Here is a 27,257-nt window from a genome sequence, read left to right on the forward strand (position 1 = left end):
CTTGTGTGACGTGTTGTCTGACCGCAACTAAAAGCAAGAGCAAGAGAGATGAGAGACTTCAGATTGAAAGATACAAAAACTGTTGGAGGCAGCCCCCCCCCCATTCTTTGGGCCAAAATACATCAAGTTCTGATCTGCCCTCTTGGGGCTGTTTAAAGGCAGACTGGGAAATGAGGGAGATTATTGTCTGAAGATGTGGCCAACAAGGCATGTTATGGTCAAAATAACAGAGCAGAGGACCTTTAATCATCTGGAAATCTTAACAGCTTTCCGTAGCGGCCTTGTTTACCACTTAGTAAAGTAATTCCTTTTTCATTTATTTCCCATTCTCATCACCTGCTTGTTAATGCTCCACACTAAGAGATAAAAGCTAGCCCCCCGCCGAATCACTCGACTGGATCACTTAATTGTGATGCATCATTTTGTTGGCTGAAATCATTTTCCTGCATTCGCAGCACTGTGTATCTGTGTATCCTCTCACTACAAACAGCAGGCTCCGCACAGTATACACAGCCGAGGATTAGATGTGTTCACAAAGCGTTAATAAGCCGCACACGTAATTACTGTTGGTCAGACCAGCATGAGCACATTCACCAGCGAGCGGGCTGTGTGTCCAGGGGAGCATCACTAACTTTATTATGAGATTAAAGGCTGCCGCAGTGAGTCGAGGGGAGACACTCGCTCCGGCCAGAGCCAACACATCTGAGCAGAATCAAAGGAAGTGTTAGTGTATCGCTCTCTGTCTCACTCTCTCATTTTCCTCGCTCTCATTCACTCTTTCATGCTCTCACGTGTGTTTCTGTGTGTGTGTGTGTTTGTTCTGTGGGGTCCTGATCCTCTTCTCAGATGAGTCCACACTTTGCCAACAGAGGACCCTGTGAAGGGGACAGTGTTTGTAGTGGGACAGTCAGAACACAGAGCGATATGATGATAATGTTAGGCTTGTATCTCCAATTGTAAAATGTCTCTACTTGTAAAATGAGTGTCATTCCTTCACTGAACAGTTAGTATTGGAGTCATACAGTTTCAATTTAAAAATTCTAAATATCCATTTTGCCTTGGCCTCCTGTGAGAGATTATTACTATCTAACAGATACACTGTATGTATTTTTAGTATTACTGTGTAGTAGTAATACTTATCAGGCTACTACAATCTGTTATCAGTTATTTGTTGTTAGTTATTACATGTTGTTCTAATATTTTTAGTAAATAATCATTGTTATTACATGATGTGGAAGTTACAACATTAAGTGATTCATGCAAAAAAAGGAGTGAGGTTAGAACAAGAATCATCTTGTTTGTATCGGCCTGAAATTCTAAGTTTACTACTCATGTCTCATCTAAATGAAGCCTGTTTACTCTGTGGTATACTGTGTTTTTACCCAACGGTACTGTTTCGCCATCATCTGTCTGTTATTTGTTGGGGTGTCTTTCTGGACTGTGCCTTTTCTTGGAGTGGGTGGAGGGTATTGCAGATTGTACTATTTACATTAGTCACCGCAGTGTCATTGTGTATTTCTGTCTGAGTGCTTGTGTTATTTCCTTATTATCTTCATTTGTTTAGTATTGTGACCAAAAAACAAAAGTCAGTGACTCTTGTGGAACAAAAGCTTTTGTCAAGAGTCTCACTGAGGCGTCGACACCTTGCATGCGTGCTGTAAACTACTGCACGTCTCTCCAAATACGATGCTCTCTGCTCAATGCTGACAAGTGCTGCCTGTAAAGTTTAAGAGGCGCCACTCGCCTCGACCTCACCTTAACTTAACCTGCCTGCTTTGTTGCTCTTTCAACATGAAGACCAGTGATTTTAGTCTTATCACTGATGGAGCCTTTGGGATGATCTGTTTTAGTGTCTGTCTTTCTCAACATGTTTTGCTCAAGACTCACACCATCCGTGTAATGTGACATTTGTGATATTTGTATTATGAAAGCAATGATTCTTGTTATTCTGTTCTATTCTACGCATCTGTCTCTCTGCAGCAGGGGGTGATTGTTGCAGGGGGAGAGGAGTACCTGATTGAACCCCTTGTCTCACCAGATAACCAGACCAGGACGGAGAGGGGGGAGAGAGCAGAGGGGCGCCCCCATGTGGTTTACAAGCGGTCATCGCTCCGCCATCAGTACAAGGGCCAATCCTGTGGAGTCATTGGTGAGAGGAGAGATATTCTGGTCTTTTTAGTAGCAGCCGTTACTGTAGGTCCAGAGTGCCCCGGGCTGATTTGGATAGCAGCCAGCAGCAGAAGATGGTGGTTGTGTGTGAGTTCCCAGTTGTGTTTGGGTGGGACTGACAGGGCGTTGCTGAAAATGCAAAAGTATGTTCAGGAAACCATCTTTGGACTAATGAAAGTTAAAAACATCCCTCTCTGTAACACTCATCCTGCTTATATTCATGGAGATGGTGTTCAGGCGTTATTCTGTTTGGTAAAGTGTTGTAATCGGTGTCTTGGCCAAACACGAAATGTTCAGTGATCTGTTTTCAATGTACAATTGGCTGCTGCTGTGTTTTTGCGAGTGTCTTCATTCTCCTCCAAAACGTGAACGTGTGCGATCTTCCTCAGACGAGAAGCCGATGAAAGGCGCGTCATGGTGGCAGCGAACCCTGAAGACGCCTCCCCATCATGTCGGTCGCGGCCAGCTGCCTCTGAAGCGCTCCGTTAGCAGGGAGCGCTACGTGGAGACGCTGGTGGTGGCCGACAAGATGATGGTGGGTTACCACGGTCGCAGAGACATCGAGCAATACATCCTGGCTGTCATGAATATTGTAAGTTTCACAACACAAAAGATGCACTTGCACAATGCATTAAAAGGCCACGTTCCCTGTGTCACTGGAGTCGATTAATAAAACGCAGAGATTTCCCATGAATAGCAGAATAATTAGCGTCAAGTTTCACACGAAAACAGAGATAAACTGACTTGTTTTTGTGTAGTTTAGCTTTCTGAAGCTTTCAGCAGCAATCCAACAATCAGTTCTGATTTTGAAGTTGAAATAAATCAGATTGAGACTTATTTAGTAGAATTAGTAATGCTTAGAGACAGAAAGAAAGACAAATGCGTGGATCTACTTTGATTTGTCCTCGGGGAGGCCACATGCTTGAGTCAGACGGGCTTACGTTGTATGTCATCATCTGCACTATTTCTGTCACGGGGGATCTCTTCACACACAGTCAATCACTTCAAACCTATACACACACGTGTTAGGAATGTATTTAATGAAGGGTTGGTCAGCTGCTATTGTTCCAAAGCAGGTTGCATCCGGAGTGTTACAGAATCAGAAACCAACAGCATCTGTTTAGTGGCGTGGAGCAAAGGGGGCCAAATTACACCAGACACCCGTAATGACACGTGTCTAAGTGCAGCTTTAGTGCTCGACTAGTAGTGGTTTTAACTCTGGTCTTTTTATTACTGTTGGTGCTTTAACTCTTTAATAATCGCCGGTGCTTTGGGTGCACTGACTTTGCAGCTCTTCAAAGACTGTTAGGCTATCTTAAAATCAGTCTCAGCACTACACAGGTACGCCTTTTTAGCCCACTTCTGTTTGCTCTTGCCATTGTAACATTAATCCAGACTTTCTGGGGGTCATGAAAGGCAGATTGACACAAACGTTGTTATCATACACAGACAGTGCATCAGGACTGGCCTCTGAACAGGAAAGTCAGAGCAAAATCATCCTAAATCAACTTTTATCATTTTCATGACTGGACATTATTCCTGTGTCTATTTCAGCTCTGCTTTAACGTGCTCAACTGGTGCATCAGCTGTTTTTAAGACTGGTCTTTTCTTGTTTCCCTGGAGGTCAGGTTGCCAAACTGTTCCAGGATTCTAGCCTGGGGAATGCAGTCAACATCGTGGTGACACGGCTCATCCTGCTCATGGAAGACCAGGTAAATAAACTACTGTAATAAGCTGTACAACCCTCTTCTCTCCTCTCTGTATGTCTTTCTGTGCTTGTCCTCATAACCTGCACAACACACATCTATGAGCTCCTTGTTTGTGTCAAATTATTGGCTTAAGTGTCTTTTCCTCCGCCGCTCCCTGTGGACTGTGAGTGTGTACGCAGGTCCTGGCTGTAATGAAAGGTACAAGCGGCTGTAAGGAGGTTAGGAAGAGGGAGATGGGTGAGGAAAGGCAGGAAAGTCAGGATATGAGGAGGGTGGTGGTACCTGTCAGACAGAGCTGCTTTATGACTGCTTTCTGTGGTGAACAGTGACCTCTCTGATCATTGCTATGATGCACATCCAGGGTGTAGGAAAGCTTAAAGTTTGATTTAGACATTGAACAAAAAACAGCATCTAAATCTGCTTCACCAGAGAGGTGTGTTGCTTTTAAGTCAACATCAGGATCCAAAATCACCGCATTCATCGAGGTCTTGTCTGTCAATTTACCAGTATTTTGTAGCCACTCTAACATTGTAGATTAACGTCAAGCACTGTTGGTCAGTTGGTCCACCAATTTTGTCCAGACTGAAATTTCTCAATGGATTGGATTGATGGATTACCAGATGCCAGATTCAGACTATGAATCTAAATTTGGCGATCCTCTGACTTCTCCTCTAGTGCCACCATGAGGTTGACAATTGACAAATATTTTGATATTGGAAGTGTTCTGCTTTCCATTTGCTGAGTCCGAGTAGTGTTGACCAATCTTGTTTGAGCTGTTTTGATTGCACGCAGGTAAACAGTCCAGGTGCGGAGTAAGAGGCAGAATGCATTGGCTGAAATGCAGTCGTATGCAGATATTCTCAATATATGAGTGCAGTGTCTGTCTCTGTTTATATGTATATTAGCCAAAATGTCGAGTTGTTGTCCAGTTTGAAAGTCAAGTTGCTAATCGGACCATAAACAATGACCAGCTCATGGAAGTCTTGACTCTGATATCCATAATCCGTAATCTGGATATTCCATTGAGCCTCAGTTGTACTTGAAACACTGTCTCATGCCAATTAGCAAATGTCAGCATACTATTGTGCTAAATGATTAAGATGACCATGGATAACACAATACCTACTAAACATCAGCACGTTAGCATTGTCATTATATGTTATATGCATGCTGACATTAGTGTTCAGCTCAAAGCATTGCTTTGCACAGCCTCAGAGAGCACTTAGCGTGGCTTTAGACTCTTGTTGTATGATGAGTGAGTGAATGTACGTTATAAAGGGCACAGAGTTTGAGTCCACACCTGACCACAAGGCAAGGGCTCAACTCATAAAAAGTGCACGACCTTACCAGCATAGCACGGCAGATGACTGGGCCATCTGACTTCCTAGTAACTGACTTTATTAGCCTGCCATTAACAGCATGTGGTGAGATGGTGCGGCCAGCGTAATGTTGACCCTCTAGAAATCTGACAGATGAATCATAATGAATTAAAGGGGCACACAGTGTGGCTTTGAGGTTTCCTCCTTAGCGCTCTTAATAGGGAACATTTATGATTCATACTGTTCATGCTGCCTCAAAATAAGCTCTATAATTTATCGCTCGGATGTGTTTGTCATCTGACATTGTAAAGAAGTAAATGTTAGGATCATTAGCGGCGGGCAGTATTAGTGTTGTTATTCTTTCTCCATGGACCGTTGAGGTTGAGGTCGTGACAGGATTGAGAGTCGTCTCAGTGAGTGGTTCTGCTGCTGGTTTCCAGGTCTGAAAACGGCAAGCTGCCCCTGGAAAATAAAGTCAGGCCAGCAGTGGTCCCAGAAATGAGGGACTGTGGGATGAGACAATTACTAGTTATGTCACCACATGCATTCCTGGGTTACGAGTTCTCGCCAGCTGTGGCCAGCAGAGCCCTCCCTCCTCTCCTCTCTGCACTCTCATAGTACCAGAAAGCACCTTCACTATAACCCTGCCTCCACATTAGCTACAGTGTAATGAAGCTGCCTTCCAGCAAAAACCATGTATCCCAAAATTTGGTGATTTTGAATGTTTTTTTTTTTACTAAGTAAAAACCCTTTGGATTATCTGAAACATATAGACTCACCAAGCTGAAAAAACTGCTTTTCCCTTATTTAATGTAAAGTTGACATTTCGGAAATACGTCGTTTTCACAGGACAGAAAGACTAACACATGAAGGCGGAAAACAAGTCTGAAACACTGCAATACAGGAAGACCCGGGTGGGCTTATCATAGCATTGTTGGGCCTATCACCTGATTGTTGAAATCCCCCTGTGCTGACACTGGAATAACCTAATGTCACTAAATTAAGTATCTTTACAAATATATGAAATTGCTCAAGTTTTTCCATTTTTGTTGCGTTTAAGATTTAAATACTAAACTTTACTTTCCCAATTTGCATTTGACTGTGTTTCCTTCCTGTTCTCTCTTCCAGCCAACGCTCGAGATCAACCACCATGCAGGGAAGTCTTTAGACAGCTTCTGTAAATGGCAGAAAACCATCCAGCACCGGAGCAGCTACGGCAACGCCATCCCAGACAACGGGATCGCTCACCATGACACTGCTGTGCTTATCACCAGGTGAGAAATTCCTCTCAGGAGGTCATTTTGAATGACAGAGTTTTAGTCTGACTGATGCTCCTACTGCCTGTAAATACATTTAGTCTGTTCCCTGTTCATTTAAGGGTTAAAGCAGCGTTTCCTCTGAGCTGAATTCTTACATTCCCAGCCCCTATCCTCATAGGTTTTTCATAAAGCCAAGTCCAAGAGTGTTGGGCTGTATCTTGTCCTGTCTGTGGTGACGATAGCTGGGGCCGCTCTGCCCAGCTCAGCATCTGGAGACAAAATGTAAAAGAGAGATATGAGGAGGGAGTGAGAGACAAAGACAGATTTATTCATTTGAAAGAAGCAGCCCGGAGAAAATGGAGAGACACCCTGAGAGGGTGAGAAAGAGAGCAGAAATCAAATCTGACAGCGTTGTGTTCTTGTCATTTCTCGATCTGTTACTGATACTTCTGGAGGAGAAGAGGGCCAGCAGTGGTAGGTGCATATGAAGCAGATAAAACACTGATGCTGTTGACTGAGGAATGTGCAAACAACAGCCATGGTTTACTCAGAGTCATCTGATTGCGATGGGGCTGGGCAGAGCTGCCACACATACTTTCCTATTCTTTCTAACAGAATGTCATTATGTAAGAGGAGGAGTAAGAAGAGTACAGATAGATAAATGTCTCTTTTTGAGATGTGGCTGCGGTGGTGGCTTTGTGAGAACCCTTCGGTTTTACGACAGCGTTTATCAAGCAGAGGATGGAAGCCGTCCAGACAGATGACACCACAGTGACCGTCCACGGCTTCCTGCTATTGTTCATTCAAAACTATATCTGTCTGCTATCACCGCTGTCCACTGTCCGTCCATAATGTCTGTGCGAGTGTGTCTGTGTGAGTGTGTCCGCCACCGTCTGTGAATACACAGCATGTCTGCATCAAGTGTGTGTTTGTATTCTGTTCTTATATGTAAGTGTGATCACATGACATGCTGGATTTTGACTGTTTAATGTTGGAAGTATGATATTTTATACTGGCCTGCTTCATTTTCTTTCCTGTCTGCAGGTACGACATCTGCATCCAAAAAAACAAGCCCTGTGAAACTCTAGGTGAGACACACACACACACATACACACAGAAATTGAGATTAGCAAGGTTTTGTACCTCAGTCTGTGTGTTTCTTATAGAATTGATGGCTCTACAGTCGGAGGAGAAATGATGTATTCGTGTGTGTGTGTGTGTGTGTGTGTGTGTGTGTGTGTGTGTGTGTGTGTGTGTGTGTGTGTGTGAGACAGGTCTGGCTCCTGTAGGAGGGATGTGTGAGCCAGAGAGGAGCTGCAGCATCAATGAGGACATCGGCCTGGGAACAGCTTTCACTATTGCCCATGAGTTAGGACACACGTGAGTGAAACACACACACACACACACCCACACACACACACACACACACACACACACACACACACGCGCGCGCAACTTACAATTTTCTGAAATCGATCGACAAATCAATTTAATGTTTCATATGTCTCCAATAAACAGTCTTATTTCCGTGACTCGATGTCAGTCGAGCCACCTGAATGAGTTTATCCCCAGAAGATATGCGCGCGCGCGCGCGTGTGTGTGTGTGTGTGTGTGTAATAGGTCCAACACAGTTTAAATACGGTTTCAGTAGACGCACATGTGTGATGTCTGACTCAGCATAGAATAGGGCTGACATGTTGTACATCTTTAAAAGGTTGCATGCAGAGACCATGCACATTCAGCTGTAACCCGCTCAGACTGTCGAGGGGAAGTTCATGACCCCGTGTTCCGTCCGAAAAAACACCGAATCCCCTCTGTACCAGATCCCTGGTAGCTGTTCTTCAGCTGAGGCTGAAACACAAAATGTCCCTAAAGAAATCCCTGAGGTGTCTCATGTGTCTTTTCTTGTGTTCTGGTCCAAGATGATTCCTCCCTCCTCAGATTACATCTGCAGATCTCCAGAGATAGTTTATGTAATCTCTCGCACCATGAGTCATTTCCATCAGTTGAGAATGTGTTAATAGTTGTATATTTTCTTTCCGTCACACTATTTATATGTGGAATGAGTTCCATGTGTGGCTGGTGCAGCACCTGGAGATGCCTCTGGTTTTTGTATCGGGATCCCCTGGATGAGCTGCAAACTGTGTTTTACTCATTTGCTTGGGATTGCTGATCTGTATCACTTAGTGACGAGCTATTATATCCGCCTGTGTGCTTCACTTCTGTCACGAATGCAGTAAATCAACAGAGGTCACTGATTTTATCCGTCTTTTTTCCTGAGAAAACCATCGAGTTGGTTTATTTTTGGAGAATATCCTACTTGCTCGGAGTAATTGAGTCTCTCGTTGCATTTTGTCCACACACACACACACAGCCCTTACAAGTATTAAGACAGATGGTGGATCCTTTGGGGTCCTGCCTCCCTAACGATAAACACAGGTAGCTTTCATGTACTCAGACCACAACGCTTAGGAGCCAACATGACTGGAACTCGCGGGCTGATTAGAGTGTGTCTATAGTATATACAATCTGTTTCCTCTGCTTCAACACAATCAACATTTGTTTTAAATTGTCATATAAATTGTTTTGACATCACAGTGCAGCATTAGATTAAATGCAGGCCTGTTTGTGGTGGAGGGCACCCACATGAAAAGAGCAGTGATGACTCAGCTGAGGGAGGAAAAGCTTTCAGAGCATTTAGATTTCAAACACAGCTACTGTGAGCGTTATCGCTGTGTGTCAATTAATGCTCTGCTGTTCTTCTGTCCTGCAGGCTTAGACGGTAAAATGCATTTTGGAATAACAAGTGTAAATCTGGAATGATTAGGCCGTCGTCAGAAAATTCATCTGTGATTAATTAATTAGGAGCCCAAATGTTCTCTGGTTTGTGCTTCTCAAATGTGAGAATTTGATGCTTTTCTTTGTTGCATGTGTTAGTAAATTGAATATTTATGGGGTATTTATATTTAAAAAGGTGTACATGTCCACTTTCCTCCAATGATAGTAGTTGAACATGTGGTCACAGTGGACTGTGCTCTCTCAGATTGTGGAGATCTGTGTTTATATTTCCTGCAGGTTTATGATTTAGGGTGAAGATTATATATCCTTTGTGCGGTTTGATGCTAATTTCATTTATTTTGTCAGACCAGATGCAGACTGCCCCCCCCCCCACGGTCAAACCGCTACATGTCTGCTCTTCAGATCCCCCTCGGTTATCCGCAGTGATCTTTTTTCCGCTGTCCCCATGCCTGCTGCAGGGACTATTACCGGTCCACGCGGCCTCAAACTGTTGTCACTGTATCATCATGGGCTTTAGGTTTGGGATGAACCATGACGGTATGGGGAATGCCTGTGGGCCCCGCAGCCAGGAGACTGCCAAGCTGATGGCTGACCACATCACCATGAAGACAAACCCATTCATCTGGTCAGCCTGTAGCCGGGATTACATCACCAGCTTCCTGGAGTGAGTCTGCCTATCAGATATCTGCAAACCACAAATAATTTGGTAATTAGAGGTTTGAGAAAGAGAAATTCTCTTGGATGTCAGAGTAACATTTTTGGTGGTCAGACAAACACTCGAGTAACAGATGGGACTTGATGGTAGGTGAATCCTCCTCAGATTAATTATCTGAAGCCTGTTCTGCTTCAGCAAAACTCCCTCTGTTTTACTTTTGATATTCTCTGAACAAATGACTCTGGAAAACATTTCCAGTTATGGTGTATTTTAATCTCACGCTCTTCTGTTTGGTGTGCTTTAGCTCAGGTATGGGCTCCTGTCTGAACAACATCCCCCCCAAGCAGGAGTTTGTGTACCCCACCACAGCTCCGGGCCAGGCCTACGACGCAGACGAACAGTGCCGCTTCCAGTACGGCGTCAGATCTCGACAGTGTAAATATGCGGTGAGTGCTCCATCTACACTTTACCACTTTTCCCTTTTTTTGAGACATTTCACATGTGAACCTCATGATGGCGCTAGAGATAGAGATAAAGGGAAATCAGCAGGTCAAAGTCGGTAGATTCATCCTCCTGGAACCATGCATGTCTGTACATTTTCCTCAGTAGAGATTCAGCTCATAGAACATCCATTGATTAAGGCCTTCCATGTTCAAGTTACTGCCTTTTGATTTATGTGTTTTCATCTGTCTGGAGATCAGACTGACGACACTGATCTTTAAAACCGTGACCACCAACAACCAAGCATCTTGCAACACTTTCACTGAATGGCATCCACTTACTGCACGGTCAACTTTTATGGGACCATGTTCAGATTGAACGGACATCTGGAACAGAATACTTCTTTATATACTCATTGCTGTTGATACTGATGTGGTCAGAGCATATGTACACAGTAAAGCGTAATCCCTATGTGTTACAGGCATCACTGCAGTGTGAGCAGAGAGGGTGAACAACAGTGTGTCTGCTGTTGTGTCTTTATGTTGCACTTATATAGAAACTCGAACAGATATTCTCAGTCTTTGCTTTGTTCCTCTCTTTTTCGTTCCTCTCTCTTCTGTGTTTTCATTATCCTGTCACTCACACAGGAAGTCTGCAGTGAACTTTGGTGCATGAGCAAGAGCAACCGTTGCATCACCAGCAGCATCCCAGCTGCAGAGGGAACCATCTGTCAGACAAACACCATCGAGAAAGGGGTAAATACAGAAATTCGCTTCTCTCTTACATTATTCTTCTGGAAGTTGGGGTGTAAAGGTGGAATTGTTCCCACAAAAGAGAGGCTAAATGTGGCTGGTGTGGGTAGAGTGATGTTGTTCATCTGGGACTGGTTCTCCTGCTTATTACAAGAATTTAAAAAAAACACGTGCTCACACTGACTCATCCTGGCTGCTGTCTTGTTGGATAACATGTTTTCTCATAAAAATATTTTTAGGACAGACCATTTTAAAACCTTGAAAAACACAAAGTTAAAAAAAATCTGTTCTCAGGGTTGAAGGATATGATTTGTCCTGTATTTTTCTCAAGATTCTGATAATTTGCTTTCTAATATTCACCTTTTTCTAAGGAATGCTGTCTTTGTTTATTCAGTTCTGCATATCTGAGCATGTATATGTGTATATGTGTTCATGCTGCAGTGGTGCTACAAGCGGGTGTGTGTGGCGTATGGGACCCGTCCGGAGGGCGTGGATGGGGGCTGGGGTCTGTGGTCACCATGGGAGGAGTGCAGCAGGACCTGTGGAGGAGGAGTCTCCTCTTCCATCAGACACTGTGACAGCCCCAGGTTTGTGTCTAACTATGAGTGATAGCTTTCTAGTTAGCTACCTAGAATAGATTACAGTTGTAGTCCTGTGCCAAATGCATCAATATTGGCCAGCATGTCAGGTTTGGGAATTTGTATCAGCAAAGATGAAGTTAGATGGTTGGAGAAAATTACTGATCAGTTTTACCTGTGGGAGGAAACTGGAGCAGTCAAACACTGACAGAACACAGGAAGGACATGCGACCTCAATGCAGAAAGCAGGGCTGAGATTGATGTGCAGGACCTGCATGCGGACATCAGTGCCACCGTTTTTATCGTGTTTGAAATAATTCAGAGGGAGTCTGATTCATCACCATATGACTCGCAGACCTTTTTTGAATCACAGTCACCACATCCCTCATCTTGAACTGATTAAACTGAGGATGAATTGACCCAAATGTGAGGCCATTCTTTCGTATCATTTCTTAGCATCGTTTGCATATTTGTTTTGGCTCCATTCTGTTTGAATTTCTTGAAAGTTTAGCAGAGGCAGCCATTTGATGAGGGCTGGCTCTGGCTTCCTTCTCAGCTTGTTCTTTTTTTATGTGGAGGTGGTGTCGTGATGGTCCGCGATGGACAATAAAGCAATAAAAGACAGTGACAAGACAGTGAGATTGAAAACACACTGATGAAGGCAGGCAAAGCAGAGAGGTTAGATCTTGTTAAATTGCACTCAGATGTGAATGACTGGCTCATTCTCTTTGTGTTTGGTTATAGGCCAACCATTGGTGGAAAGTATTGTCTGGGGGAGAGAAAGCGCTTCAGGTCCTGCAATATTGATGTGAGTATTTCTGCTCTTCATCTTCATCGCTATTACCATTGATTGGTTGACATAGTGTAACCCTCCATCCATCCATCCATTGTCTATGCCCCACCATCCCTTTCGGGGTTGCGGGGGGGCTGGAGCCTATCCCAGCTGTCATTGGGCAAGAGGCGGGGTACACCCTGGACCAGTCGCCAGCCGATCGCAGATAGTGTAACCAAAATTATGAATATTATTTGATTCACTGTGTTTTGTTTGTAGTCATTGAATGCACGTGTGTGTGTGTGTGTGTGTGTGTGTGTGTGTGTGTGCGTGTGCGTGCGTGCGTGCGTGCGTGCGTGCGTGTGTGTGCGTGTTTGTGTCTTACAGGAGTGCCCTGCAGGGTCTCGGGATTTCCGGGAGATCCAGTGCTCTGATTTTGATAGTGTTCCTTTCCGGGGAAAGTTTTACACCTGGAAGCCATACAGAGGGGGTGAGTGAGTAACCGATCTCTGTGTGGGGTGTGTGCGTGTGTGCCAGTGTTTATTTGCACCATGGTAATCTCTATTGCAGATTGCCTCTTTGCCCTTAACATCACTGTCCGTCATTGGTTGAAAGTACTCAAGCACTGAACTTAAAGCTGCACTCATTAATATTTTTGTATTAACAATGGATCAAATATCGATGTGAATTCTGATGTGAGAGGGGTCACAGACAATTATGCTCCAATATTTTTTCACCTCCACGGAGTGGTTTAATGTCTTTCAGCTCATTGTTTTGATTTTACATTCACCACTCCATCAACATCAACTCCTTTTAGCATATAGAGGGCTTGAAATTGAGGAAGATGCGAGCTAAGAGTTGATGACAGGGGATGAACACAAGTCAGGAGACAGAGAGGAGCGCATGCGTGCATGTGCATGCGTGTGTGTATCGAGAGAGAGGGAGAGACAGGAGAAAGTGAATCGAAGCTGCAGACTCCCTCCTGTCTGGCGCACAGATGCTGGCTGCAGCGAACCATGCATCCCATGATGCCTTGCAAGAATTCCTCGCTCCTGATGAGCACTACACTGGACGTGAAAGATAAATAGTTTCAACGACATAACTGCTTTTAATCTAGCCCTCCAAAAACATAATGGCTTACAGAGATAGCTGGCCAGCCAATTCCAACTTCAGGCAACAAGTGCTCCTTTCATCAAGTCAGCTGATTTTACAATGGAAATCCCTTGCAGCTGTTAAAATAGGAGCAGTGCCATAGACTCTGCCCTATGCGAAGGCCAGATCACACCGCCCAGCCCCTTCCCTGTCCGCTGCAGCCGTCTCACTCTCCTCACATTCTCAATTCGGCTGTGCTCCTTCCACGTTCACCCTCCAAGCAGACAGCTTTGTTTTCTTCTTCATGCTCTTTTTTTTGGTCTTCTCTGCTCCTCTGGTCTCCATAAATGTCTCTCCTTGTCTCACTTTATTTAGTTCACCATTATGCAATCTGACACTGAGAACAGAGGCAGCCTTTCTCTCTCAGCTCAGGCAGCCAAGGACAGTTCATTAAAATAGGTCTGTCGTATAAGCTGAAACAAGCTGCCCCACACTGCTGCTCTCAGTCCAACAGCCTTCACATTCAACCTTCACACTCCATACAACACACCCTGCGAGTTATGATACGCACACACGCACCCTGCTCGAAGCAATGATTGCCCCGCCAATGCTAGGCACCATGGGAATTGTAGTTTTCCGTGGTCTGACCACTTTATCGTCTGCAGGCCATGCCAGTGCATACTCTCTCTGTCTCTCTCTCCCTCCCAGTACATACTGTACCTGCTTCAGCGCTGCCAGCACAAACAAACACAGCCCAGACTGATGTCAGCAGCCACTCAAGCAGTGGAGCTGTTGGCGAGGTGCACAGATGAGTGAAGGATATATACCACTTGGTTGGAGAAAACCTCTAACAACCGTGTGTGTATGTGTGTGTGCATGTTTCTTTTTATGTCCCGGTGGGGACTTTAAACCGACTACACAGCCATGGGGACCTCCTGTCACTGTGGGGACCTGGTCCAGACTGCTTGTTGAGGGTTAAGGCTTGGTTTTAGGTTTAGGATTAGAATTAAATTAAGTTTAGGATTGGGGTTTAGGAAGCACAATGTCAATAAAGTGTCCCCACAGGGGCGTAGTGACATACATGAACACATGCACACACGTGTATGTCAGGGCAGTGAAAAGAATATAGAAAATAGTGAGTGAATATCATACTTTACTGTGTGGTTGTTTAGTGACTAGTGTCTACATGTACTGTAGGTGTGTGCATGTTAATGAATTTTCTTTGTCGCATCACATTTACAGATCATTACTTACATCACAGCGGTGGAGACACTAAATACTGAACACATGCATTAACATATGTAGAGCTCAAACAATTGGTTGATTAATTATCAGGAAAGTAATTGTCTACTGCTGGGATAATCAATGAAAAGTTTGAGTCATTTCTTTAAGTATAAATGCCCAAAAGTTTCAGGTTCCAGGTTCTCAAATATCAGGATTTGTTGCTTTTGTTTGTCTTGTATGATAGTAAGTTAAGTAAATATCTTTGAACCTTTTGATGAACAAAGCAAGTTATTTCAATATCTCATCTGGGTTTAGGGGCTGCATTCACATAGTATTCAGTAGTTTTGTCAGTGTGTGTGTTCGGATGCAGGAACCTAATCACATTCAGCTGCTTGTTCGCTGGTTGCCAGCACTAAAAAACACACGTCAATATGACCACGCCACTATTCATTACGTGGCTCATTGAATAGTATTATAGGCTGTGTTGCAATGTTGAAATCTATACTGAAAAAAAAAAAAAAATCTAAATAGATTTGATGTCATTGTTGTCTTTATTGTGACAGTAATATTTAAAGCAGGCTTCATCCCTCAGTCAGGTGTTCAAAAAGGCGTACAAACCAAATTAAACACCCAGCGTGACATTCAGAGCTGCGAGTGAACCCATAGCTCAGTGCAGGGATTCAGCTTTTGGGTGACTGCCCTGCGGGAGGTTTGGCTTCTGTCTCAGTGACTATTTCATTAGCCCACATTCAAATTCTGTACAATTTGGGATATTTCCATTAGCTCAGACTGCAGAATACTGGCCAGAAACTAGTAGGCTAATAAAATTTCAGTTCTTAAAGAGATGTCTAAAAGGATCTGAAGCTTTTTCCACAACACTCAGTGAGCAAAGATCATATTTGAGCTTTAGTGAACTGGGAACATGAGGCACTGGAGAAGCAAAGCCCATAGACTGATGATGTATCACCTTATCCGTGTTTATGTGTTATAATAGGTAGATAGATGTGCTTTACTGATAATGTCTGCCCTGCCGCCTGTGTTTATCTGTGTATGCATGTGTGCTTAGGTGGGGTGAAGCCCTGTTCTCTCAACTGCCTGGCAGAAGGATACAACTTCTACACAGAGCGAGCTCCAGCTGTGGTGGACGGCACACCATGCCGAGACGACTCTCTGGATGTGTGTGTAAACGGAGAGTGTAAGGTGAGACAAAACCTTCCTGTGTGTTGAAATACAAGGATGAAGCAGCAGAATAGCGGATGAACACAAGACTGTCTTCGACTGAGATAATATTGTTTATTCTAGCTCTGTAGACGTTGGACAGCTGCCACCGTCTAGTTTACACACTGACTGCTGATCGTCATCACGATCAGCTGCTCCACTGAAAAATGTCTTAACTTTGGCAGCGATCTTTGAGTCCCATTGCCGACGCTCTCTCTTAATCCCGGCTATTAATGAAAACAAAACATATAACTGCTGCTCGTTTTGTTGAAGCGGAGACCGCCTGGAGCTCCAACAGCTCCATGGAACCCATTTTGACACCCACACAGCACATTTGTGAAAAGATGTAGACCCAACAAAAATCCCTAACGGTAACAACGAGCAGCTTATGTGGTTGCTGTCGATTCCCAGTCTGTTGTTAGTTCTACTTCTTGTTTATTTTGGATGCAGCTTTTCTCCAAAAAGTAAGCAGACGCTTTGGACGGGGGAAAAGAAGCTGTGAGGACAAAGGAAAAAAACTCAAACTTCAGGATATCCAGCTCATTGTTTTGTGGTTGCCTGCAGTTTTTTAGAGTTCCAAAAGATTTTATTTTCTAGCTCCCCCTCGCGTGCCTCTTACCCCCCACGATCCCGCTTTATTTCAAGCGTCTCAGAGGTTAGGTTGACTGAGGAGGTGAGGGAGGATGGAGTCCCTGCACTCATCCAAAAAGAGGATTTTGTTTATCAACATCCCCTCTCTGTTCTCTTCCTCTCCACCTCTCCTCTTTTCCCTGCACACTGCTCAGTTCTCCTGTGGAGGAACTCAGTGACCCTCCAGCTCAGCTGTGAGTCTGTCTGCACTGCAGGCAGCCTTTCATCCACTGCAGTCTTATTATCTCTCGCTCTTTTTCTCTTTCCCTTCCTGACTCTACATCCATTCCTCTCATTTGTCTCTCACTATCCCTCCATTTTTTTCCACTTTCCCTTCCTTTTTCCTAGCTACTTTTCTGTCTGCAATCCACTCAGAGCTTCTTCCCTACCCATCCTTCTGCTCTATCATCTAACCTCTCATATATTTTTTGTCCACATAAGACAAACAAACTGTGGAGGAACCTCTTGTTTGCAGCCATTTTTTCCGGCTTCAGTTCCAAAGGTGGGTTCTGACAATGAGGAGAGGGGAGAAACAGGAGGAGAGAACAAGTGTGGGAGGTAGAGAAAGAATCTGGGAACAGATGGTCCAGTTGAACATGCCGCTGCAGACGAAAAGCACATCTGCCAGAGCCCCTTTTTCCCGGATCTGTTGGACACAATATAGAAGGCCAGGTTTACTGAGAAAATGGCATTGTGCTAATGTGGTTTCTGCTGAGTTTGTGGCCACATTCTGTGTGTATTCAGCGCCTGATTTACTGTACTGCAGCTCATCACGCAGTCAACTCCTGGACTGTGCCTGTTACTGACCTCCAGACACACACTGCCAGTAAAGAGGAGCTCTTAAGTTCAGAGGTGGGATTTCTATGGGCTCTTTAACATATATTTAATTATTAATACATTAGCAACATGGAAATGAAGTGTAAGACAGATCAAAGACTACACAGGGTACACACAGCACCACAGTCAGTGGGGGGATAGAGGTATTGTTAGAGGTGTTGGTAGAGGTTGTTGATATGGATGTTAGTGCTTAAGTAAATGTGCGATGGTTCCTGTGCCTCCTTTTCAGAGGCCGATCATTTTCCCTAAAAAACTGATAGTAGACTTCAGTAAATTCAGCCTTGGACCAGAGTGTACAAAATATTAGCAACACCTGTCCTTTCATGAAATTAATAGACTAAGTGAATCCAGATGAAGGCTGTGCTCTCACAGCGATTTCACCTGCTAATCTATCACAGTGGTAAAGTGTAGAGGACAGAGCAGAAGAAATTTCAAGCTTTGAAGTTGAGACAGTTGCAGCCTAGACTTTCTGTAAAGAAACTGTGCAGGAAGTCCGAGTTAGTTCGGGTTTCCTTGCAGTCGATGTGTCATTTTCAAAATGATTGGAGTTTCTCACAGGCACAGTAAGTCAAAGCGCACATCTTGTATTTCAAATCCTTTGAAGTGTCTGTGGCTCAACATCTTGGGGTACATATTTAATCCCCTAATCATAGTTTCAGCTAACACATTTTCCTTGCTTTCTGTAATATCAGGGTTTCCTATACTTTGTCCTTGGAGCAGGTAGAAAATGTGCCATCTCTCACTGATATTTCAACGCAGCAGTTTTGGATACATTCTTCTTTGCACTATTGGTCCCAATGAGCTGTAAGAAACACTGCCTGCATGTAGACACAAGAGGCCTCCTATTCGTTTGGACCTATATCATTTTAAACTTTAGTAACACAACGACGCACACTGTAAAGCCACCGGATAACCACGAGGTGACTCACAGTTTCAGCTCTGGATTTAGTTTTGAACTGTGATCTAATCAGTGTAAAAGCAATAATAAACTTAAGACTCATTATCCCTCGCTACAATAAGCAACTGTCAAATGAATATATGAGAATGAGAGCAGTTGCCATTCATTCTCTGCACTTTTGTTTAGGTTTGGTTCACTGTTAAAGAGTTTGAGTAAAACCACCTGTTTCGCTCATCATGAAGCTTATTTATGTCGACAGCCATGAGTTTAGCAACCTAAGAGCATTATGTCTGCTTAGGATCAGAAAACACATCTGGGCTTACCATATGATATTTCTGTGTTTTGGAAAAGTGGTCTGGAAGAGATTAAAGGTAATCCCTCAGCTGGCCTCCAACACCTCTCAATTTACTGACTATGCCCCTTCACCCATGACCCTGAGTGACGCTGCAGCTCACTCTCGTCTCTCCCTTCTTGCAGCACGTAGGCTGTGATCGTATCCTTGGCTCGGACGTTCGCGAGGACCGATGCCGGATCTGCGGGGGTGACGGGAGCAGCTGTGTGTCTGTGGAGGGACTCTTCAACGACTCGCTGCCCGAAGGAGGTACACAACTAAAACACATCAGCACTAATCATCTCATCAATTTTCTTTTGGGAACTGCTGCCACAGAAGTTTCTGCACAAAGAGATAAAGATTTTGCCTGTCTTGATTCTATTGGCAGAGTGGGTTAAAGTGGATTTGGAACAGTCTCCACTCTCTTGAGAATCAGATTAGGTTAATGTGAGGCATTTACCACGAGAAATTATGCAACACAGTCGTTCTGTTGTCTCAAAAATGAGCACATACAACGTTTGGATTCTGATACTTTTGAGTGTGAATGTATCTTGGAAAGTTGCCCTGCAATGTGAGTTAGGATACCCCAGACATTCAAAATGTATCGTATAATTGTCCTTTCACATGCAAACTCTGTTCACAGCAGCATACTGTTACAGTTATTTATTTGATAAAGCCAACAAACACATTGCTGCAAGACAATCATTTATTTCAGCACCTGCTGTACTGGGTATTTCTGATGAATGCTGGAGATAAATGATGTGTATATACAACAGTTGAGAGTTGATGCAGCCCAGATTTAAAGTTGGCATTACAGATAGTAACAGTCACTAGTCCCATCCATCATTATGTCTCCATCAAGCAGTTTTTTTCTGACCACAGGGGACAAATCTTTTTTGTATTATGTCAGTGAATTCTTGCGCAGTCCTTTGAAGCTTTACTGGAAGGCCTTACCTTTCAGATTATTCTATCCATCAATAGAAGCTTTGTTTATGGTTTACAGCAAGATATAACTGTGTCTGCATAGAATTGAAACAACATATTATGTCTACTAACTGACCAAGGGGAACATATACATGAAAGAAAAGAACAGGGCTCAGAATCGACCCCTGAGGTACGCCTCAAGTAACCCATTTAGACAAGGAAGTAAAGCTGCCAATTTTAACAGAAAAATGCCAATCAGAGAGGTGTGATTTCAGTCACTCAAGCTAAGCCACATAGTCCAACATGATTATTAAGTCAAGTGAATAAGATTTTACAGTCAACAGTATCAAACACAGCTGTAGGGTCATAAAATACTGGGGGATACTTCAGGGAGACCATTGGCACCATGATTGAACCTGCACAGCAGGTTCTCTGAATAAGGCAGGTCTTAGAACTACAATTGTAAACTTGTTTCGTACTGTGGTGTGCTTTTATGAAATTATGTACTGTATGTGTGATGTGTGAAGTACAGTTATTGCTGTAGCCCTTTTATATTTTTCTATCCTTGGAATGTTTTTTATTGTGTCACTATGTGTTCTGTTGTTGGGAGACATGTCTATGGTGAAACCAAAGAGGAATTTCCACTCTGTGGAAATAAAGTTTTCATATTCGTATTCGTACAGCATAGATAAAGGTGAAAACATCTTTAGATAAAGATTCCATTGGTACCTTATACAGTATATGAAAAAGTACAGTCACTCCAGCAAGCTCAGTATCACAGATAGATACACATCATCAGTGGTTGCCAAGCCAAGCCAAGATCCCCAAGAAGACAAAGCAGAAACTCCTTGAATAACTCTTAGCCCATGAGGAAGCACAAATAAATATACACATATACGTACCGTACACGTATATGCATACATATATTTATCCACCAGCCACTCAGGGACACGTGGCAGACAGATTTAGTTGAGGTCCAACCAGTGTGGCTTGAGGTCCGGCTGCTTTTGGATCTATTCTGGGTTACATTTCTCCCCACAACACCAATTTCAGACTTTCTCACCCAACTGTCAACACCACTCACCCCCTTCCAGGATTCCTCAGAGGGGACGCACCCTGAACAGGCAGCCGCGTTGTGGACCACAGTGACCAGGCCAGTCTGTCAACCCTAGCTGAAGTCTCAACTACCCTCAAAATATCTGACATTATTGTTGGCCTAAAAAAATCTGTTTGTAAGGCTGAAGTTGAAATGTAGGTGGTTCGTCGTGTGTGATCTGGGGATTGTGTCTATGGTCAGCGGTCAGTGTCAGTTACAGCAATTTTGTATTGCACTTCCAGAAAGCTGGGGAAATTGCAAGAGACCAGTTAAAAGAATTGTCAAAAACAGTGTAGCAGAGGTAAAGATGTCCTGACTTTTACTCCCTACTATGGGTCCGACTCCAAACATGCTGGCTCCTACAATTTCCAATCCTACAAGAAAGGCCTGGCTCTCAGTCAGTGTTCCGATTCATCGCGGAGGTGTTAAATGGGGTTTAAGTCACGGTTCAAGATGTGTACAGTAGTGTCAACATACTTTTGGTCATAATGTCATATGAAATCCCCCAAAGTTAACTGAGTTCATTTGAGTTTAAACTACATATTTGACCTGTCAAAAGTCCTAAAAGTCTAAACTCAACTTGCGATTTTGTCAGAACTGCAGCATCTCATCTCTAACTAAACTCAAACTCCAGGGCATGGATTGGAGGTTTATTCTGGGCACAGAAAGATTTATGACTGTCAGAATCACTCAGTCATGTCTACAACAAGCTTTTAATTTCTCTGAACTCCTAAAGCCTTTAGCCAGAACTCTGCTCAAGTGATTTAAATATGGTCTGGGACCAAGCCAAACCATTGAACTCACATTGTAAAACAGTGAAAAAAAAAAGGAAAATACATGAACGACCAATGGAGTTCCTTACATCCCATTAAAGTGAAGTTGCTGTGTTACTTAATTCTTGGTCTGTGCTCTCAGCTTAGAAGCAATAATATCCCCTTAAGTCTCTTCCCATCTGTCCAGCCTGTGGCTCTGGTAGGCGGTGAGGGGTTACTGAAGTGTCAGGGGCCGGGGGTTTGCGGCTCCTTAGCTGTCTGTTTACCACACAGGTCCCTGATTGTTAACAGAAGAACACACTCATCTCGCACTTCTGCTCTCTGTGTGTCTGTGCCTGTGGCCCAAAACCTCATACTCTGTCCCACTAATCCTCCATGCCTCCACCTAGAAACCTAAAGCAGGGTCAGTCCCACCTCTCAGAGCTCCGCAGAGAGGTCACGAGCCAAACCTCTCCTTTCCTCTTGTGGTCAAAGTGCTGGAAGGAATTGTTTCATTCCTTCATTTTTTTTATTCCTTCTGCCTCTAGTGAGGCTGAAGTTATTTACAGGGCTGCAGTGGCCTGCTGGCTGGACAGCAGAGCAGAGCTGAGAAAAGCAGAGTGAGGCCAAGTGAAGGTGAGATGAGTATAAAAAGAATGAGGACAACAGAACAAAACAGATGGAGGGAATAGAGAGAAGAAGAAGAGAGTAGAGGCCAGGTCTTGGCCAAGCTCTCGCTCTCTAGCAAAGAGCGGAGCAGGGCAGCTAAGGCCGGCTGCCCAGGAATGCAGCTGGAATCTGAAGCCTCTGCTTAGTCCATCGGTGTCCCACAGAGCTTAACACTACTCATGCATCGCTCCCCCTGACCCCCCAGTGAATAAACCTCCTTCACCTTGTTTTAATTTTTTGACTTTGTGTGGGTCTGTGTGTGTCTCAGGTTATGAGGAGGTGGTCAGAATTCCTAAAGGATCTGTGTTTATCCACATACAAGAGCTCAACATCTCCCTCAACTACCTTGGTAAGGTGGCATTCAGGCTGATATTTTTTATTGCAATAAGATGTGTCTGAATGTGTTAACCTCTCCTAGAATACTCCAACGTTTTGGGAAATTTGCTGTCTTTAATAGTTTCAGTTTAACATTTCTACATCAACAGGTCTTTTTCACATCAGACCCTTTGAGTTGTTATGGCAGGAAAAGCACAGGTGTTACTGATAACAGTGATAGCTGAATGCCTTTTAGGTGCTTCTCTTTGAGCTTGAGGCTACGTTTACACATAGCAGGGTGTTTTGGAAAGTGGATATTTTGGCCCCTCCATTTTCAAAATTAACATCGTGCACACAACATCGTTTTCAAAAATGTTGTCGTTTACATGAACCTGGATGACTACGCTGTCGAGCACCATCATAACTATGCCAAAGCTATGGGCGTGAGTGTAAACATAGATGGCTCACGTGACGCTAAGTATTCAGTGGCATGTTGTGACGTTTCGGAACCTAAAACGCTGTTTAACCCTGTTTACATGCCAACACACAACCAGTGTCTTCAGAAATTTCCACTTTGGCTGGAGTTTTTAAAAATTAGCGTTTTCCGTGAAAAAAAATGGCCAAACTGCATGAAAACATATGCGTTTTCCCTAAGTGTAAACATAGCCGGAGTGTTCTGGACATTACTGGATAACTGGAGGTTTTCCAGTTCTTACCAATATGCTAACATTGCATGAATACAGATTTAGCTTTAACCCTGGAAGAATGGGGAAGCTGTTAGTATGTATAAAAGTGCATTTATTTCTTCCTTTTACTGTACTGTCTCTCTTCAACATATCTCTCCCTCCTCTGTGTTCCAGTGCTGAAGAGTAAAGGGGACCAGTACTTCATCAATGGGAAGCTGACCATTGACACGCCGCGCAGGTTCAATATTGCTGGTACCGCCTTCCACTACAGGAGGCCCACTGACGGACCAGAAACTCTTGAAGCTCTTGGACCAACGAACATGACCCTGATCGTCATGGTGCGAATAGAAAGAAACCTCAAAACGGGTCTTCTTAAACAAACAAACACAAAAGACTTAAAACTTTCATCAGTGTGTAGCGTTAAATATTTGGCTGTGTGTTCGTGTAGGTCCTGGTGAGGGAAGAGAACCCAGGGATCCACTATCGTTTCAACCCCCCTCTGAACAGGGATCCTCTGACCGGCTTTTCCTGGCACTACACCTCCTGGTCACGCTGCTCAGCCCTCTGCGCTGGAGGTAGACACACACACACACACACACACACACACACACACACACACTACATGCCTACTCCAGTTCTTAAAATCGAATGGTTTTTCTTGGGATGTTTGATTCCCAACCATGTGTGGTTTTTCTTCATGATGTCATTGTGTGAACAGATTTGTGTCCCTGTAACTTGATCCCACTCTCATGGCACAGATGTCACGTTAGGAGTACGGATTAAATTGCTAAAACATCTATTTGGGTCAGTTACAAAGATTAGTGTCAGCTATTTGGGGTTAGATGTGATTCATTTAAATGTGGTTTACGGGGTTGTTAAACATTTTGGAAATTTGCTTATTCGGGAAGGCTCCTTGAAGTCATAGCACCCAGCCAAGAAGTAGTCTGGCCCCATCTCTCTCTCACATGGATTACAAACACACAGATGCCTATGAGAACACTGCTGGAGACGAACACTGACCCAGGCAGGCCATGGGACTGGAGTGTTTGTGGAATCCATGATGAGGCCAGAGGCGCTCGAGCAGTTCGTAGGCTTTTTTGGCAATATCACACAACGTCAATCTGCCTTCTCATCTCTGGCCTTTGTGAATTAATGATCCGTGTTGCTTTACCTGAGAACAGCTAATTTTCACCTTCAACAAAACATGTTCTTCCACTTGTGGTAATGTGAAGCTGAGGATGTGAGGACGTGGAGGGTGAGCATTTAGCGAGGTAGTGGCAATTTTTTGGAAATTAGGGTACTTTTGTTGTGAAATCTTTTTTCCTGAAATAATTTCAGGCATGCTGCACGGTGGCGCAGCAGGTAGTGTGCGTGCCTCACAGCAAGAAGGTTGCAGGTTCGATCCCCGGGTCAGGCGGGGCCTTTCTGTGTGAAGTTTGCATGTTCTTCCCGTGCATGCGTGGGTTCTCTCCGGGTACTCCGGCTTCCTCCCACAGACCAAAAACATGCTCATTAGGTTAATTGATGACTCTAAATTGTCCGTAGGTGTGAGTGTGAGCATGAATGTTTGTTTGTCCTTGCATGTGGCCCTGCAATCGGCTGGCGACCGGTTCAGGGTGTACCCCGCCTCTCGCCCATTGTAGCTGGGATAGGCTCCAGCCCCCCGCAACCCCGAAAGGGATAGGCGGTATAGATAATGGATGGATGGAATTTCAGGCATCTCATTTTCACACAGAGTTAAAAAATAGGAGCCAGAGTTAATGTTTCTTTGTAAGTGTGAGGTGAAGAAGCAGTTTATCAGCTCAGTGCCTTTATGGGACATATTTCTTATGTGTGTGAATTTTATTTTTTACATTCATGTCACTTGAGACAAGAGATGAAAAGTAGCCTCTTTGGCCAAGACTGGCTTATTTACAGTACTTTATACCAATGAAACAGATGGAAATTAAATAACTAAATATCAGACATTGTATCTCTCCTTTGATGGTATTTTTGATGCATTTTGTAACCCATCTGGAGGATACACTTTTATTTTTGCTGCCAGTGAACCACACAAAATGTCACCAGAGTAGGACTGGTCACATGTGGCCACAGACACATGTTGAGTTTTTTAGTGGAATGATTTAAAACTTACCCACATCATTTATCTCAACAGTGTGGCAAGTTCCACGTGTGTAAGGGTCAAATAGTTCAAAACAAATAACATGTCCTTTTACACGTTTGTTTCATGCTGTCTCGCCTGTGGTCAGGTGTGCAGATCCAGCAGGTGGTATGCAAGAAGCAAACAGATCACTCAGTCGTTTACAACCACTTCTGTGACAAGAGGAACAAACCCAAAGAGAAGAGACGATCCTGCAATACTGAGCCTTGCTCCCCAAGGTCAGTCGTCTCTCGCCATTGTCTTCCTGTGCAATATAAACGTATATCTACCTAACTCTTCCTACCTGTGATTCCTGTTTGTATGGTATAATTACCTTCTGTAGTGCTTCCACACCATATTATTCAATGCAAATGAGGAAGTTAAAAACAAACTAAGGGCTCCTCTCTGCCCCTAGCTGGTGGACAGGAGAGTGGTCAGACTGCAGCCGCAGCTGTAACGGCGGCCTGCGGACACGGGAGGTGTTATGTAAAAGGAGGATATCTGGGACAGAGGAGAAGGTCCTGGACGACTCAGCGTGTGCCCCCCTACGCCCCTCTCTCACTGAGCCCTGCAGCAACCACAGCTGCCCCCCTGAATGGCTGGCCCTGGACTGGTCAGAGGTAGGCAGACATCTCCCATCATGCATGTGGTCTGCATGCACTCCTGCAGTGTTTTTTAGTCAATTCATGGCTGAATTTCAACCAATACTTGAGTTTTCTGCAGAATTCCACTCAGATGAAGCAATAGTTTATTTTCCATTTGAACCTAAGAAACCCAAACATCTGCCAGGAGAAAGTAAGAGTACCTAAACCATGAAATGCACAACAGAGGCACGGAGCAGACAAATACATCACACTGAACATGTTGCTGCAGTCATGAATGCATATTGTTACAGTTGTCAAGTGGGAATTGTCTGACCTATTTTTATTTCTGACCGTTAGTTTGAGAAGTCTGTGGGAGTTAAAGGGTGTCGTTTGTCTTTGTAGCTGTGCAGACATGTTAAAAACTCTTTTAAGATGTATCTTGTTGACTTTTTCCTGTGTTCAACTACAACAGGCCTGAACAGTCCATCCTCTGATATCCCACTGTGTTCTTGGAGCGTAACTCTTTTCTCAGAGTTCAGGTTGAATTGAAACCAAATTAAATGGTGTCAGAAGTGCTGCAGTGTTCAACTTTACTCTGACGTCTTGTGTAATGTAGCGATGGCACACGCTGAAGAGGAATTATGTCCAGCTGATTTACAGGAACTAAGCAGGCTCTTGACCTTGTTTCTTATACAGCTGCTGCCCTCTGCTGAGTGGATTAAGAAGATTTCTTCTTGCATGCTTATGACTGCAGTGACCCTCTGCTGCACCCTTCCCTCGCCTCCATCTCCCTGCCCTCCTGTCTGATGTTTTCCCTGTTTTCTCCCTCCTCCTCCATCAGTGCACACCCAGCTGTGGTCCTGGCTACAGGCACCGTGTGGTCTTGTGTAAGAGCGGGGAGAGTGGTGACACGCTGCCAGAGTCCAAGTGCCCCAAACATGGCCGGCCCACCTCCAGGGTGCGCTGTAACCTGCAGCGCTGCCCTCCCCCTCAGTGGGTGATGGGTCCCTGGGGAGAGGTAAGACAGGCTTTTGGCGTGTGGTTGTAGTGGGACATTTTTATACAACTCAGTGTGTTTTGTACTGAGATAAAATCCCCAGTTCAAATATTTGTTTTGCTGCGTGCATTTATGCTTCTTAGTGTTCTGCCAAGTGTGGTCTGGGTCAAGAGATGCGTTCGGTGCAGTGTCTGACCCACACCGGCCAGCCGTCCAATGAGTGTCTGGAACATCAGCGGCCAGCAGCCATGCAGCAGTGCAAGAGCAAATGTGACCTCAGTCTGCCCATCAGTACAGACAACCCCGAAGGTCAGAGCTCAAAACTCACTCCATGCAGCTTCTCATGTTTCATAGAAAGAACAATTTTTGAAGCACTGAGAGGGGGTCATCAAGTCAGATTTTACTTGAAAA

At 44.2% G+C, this 27,257-nt stretch overlaps 2 protein-coding genes across 2 annotated transcripts in view; both read left to right on the forward strand.

Moving 5' to 3' along the window:
* Window positions 1-14,345, forward strand: part of gtpbp3 (GTP binding protein 3, mitochondrial) — a 224,220-nt gene extending 209,875 nt beyond the window's left edge. Inside the window, exon 12 of the transcript XR_011602125.1 lies at window positions 14,335-14,345. The gene's annotated coding sequence lies outside the window, so the exon portion shown is untranslated. The remainder of the gene's footprint in view (window positions 1-14,334) is intronic.
* adamts10 (ADAM metallopeptidase with thrombospondin type 1 motif, 10) overlaps window positions 1-27,257 on the forward strand; it is a 43,450-nt gene that overhangs the window by 12,474 nt on the left and 3,719 nt on the right. Inside the window, exons 5-25 of the mRNA XM_070960992.1 lie at window positions 1,981-2,149; window positions 2,559-2,761; window positions 3,798-3,881; window positions 6,326-6,471; window positions 7,501-7,544; window positions 7,731-7,836; window positions 9,773-9,919; window positions 10,215-10,356; window positions 10,999-11,106; window positions 11,545-11,690; window positions 12,426-12,489; window positions 12,841-12,943; window positions 15,836-15,969; window positions 18,830-18,953; window positions 22,393-22,473; window positions 23,300-23,463; window positions 23,574-23,700; window positions 25,375-25,504; window positions 25,681-25,885; window positions 26,691-26,867; window positions 26,990-27,155. Coding sequence (XP_070817093.1) covers window positions 1,981-2,149; window positions 2,559-2,761; window positions 3,798-3,881; window positions 6,326-6,471; window positions 7,501-7,544; window positions 7,731-7,836; window positions 9,773-9,919; window positions 10,215-10,356; window positions 10,999-11,106; window positions 11,545-11,690; window positions 12,426-12,489; window positions 12,841-12,943; window positions 15,836-15,969; window positions 18,830-18,953; window positions 22,393-22,473; window positions 23,300-23,463; window positions 23,574-23,700; window positions 25,375-25,504; window positions 25,681-25,885; window positions 26,691-26,867; window positions 26,990-27,155 — 2,770 coding nt within the window. The remainder of the gene's footprint in view (window positions 1-1,980; window positions 2,150-2,558; window positions 2,762-3,797; window positions 3,882-6,325; window positions 6,472-7,500; window positions 7,545-7,730; window positions 7,837-9,772; window positions 9,920-10,214; window positions 10,357-10,998; window positions 11,107-11,544; window positions 11,691-12,425; window positions 12,490-12,840; window positions 12,944-15,835; window positions 15,970-18,829; window positions 18,954-22,392; window positions 22,474-23,299; window positions 23,464-23,573; window positions 23,701-25,374; window positions 25,505-25,680; window positions 25,886-26,690; window positions 26,868-26,989; window positions 27,156-27,257) is intronic.

This window comes from Chaetodon trifascialis, chromosome 4, assembly GCF_039877785.1.
Source record: "Chaetodon trifascialis isolate fChaTrf1 chromosome 4, fChaTrf1.hap1, whole genome shotgun sequence".
Taxonomy (NCBI): domain Eukaryota; kingdom Metazoa; phylum Chordata; class Actinopteri; order Chaetodontiformes; family Chaetodontidae; genus Chaetodon; species Chaetodon trifascialis.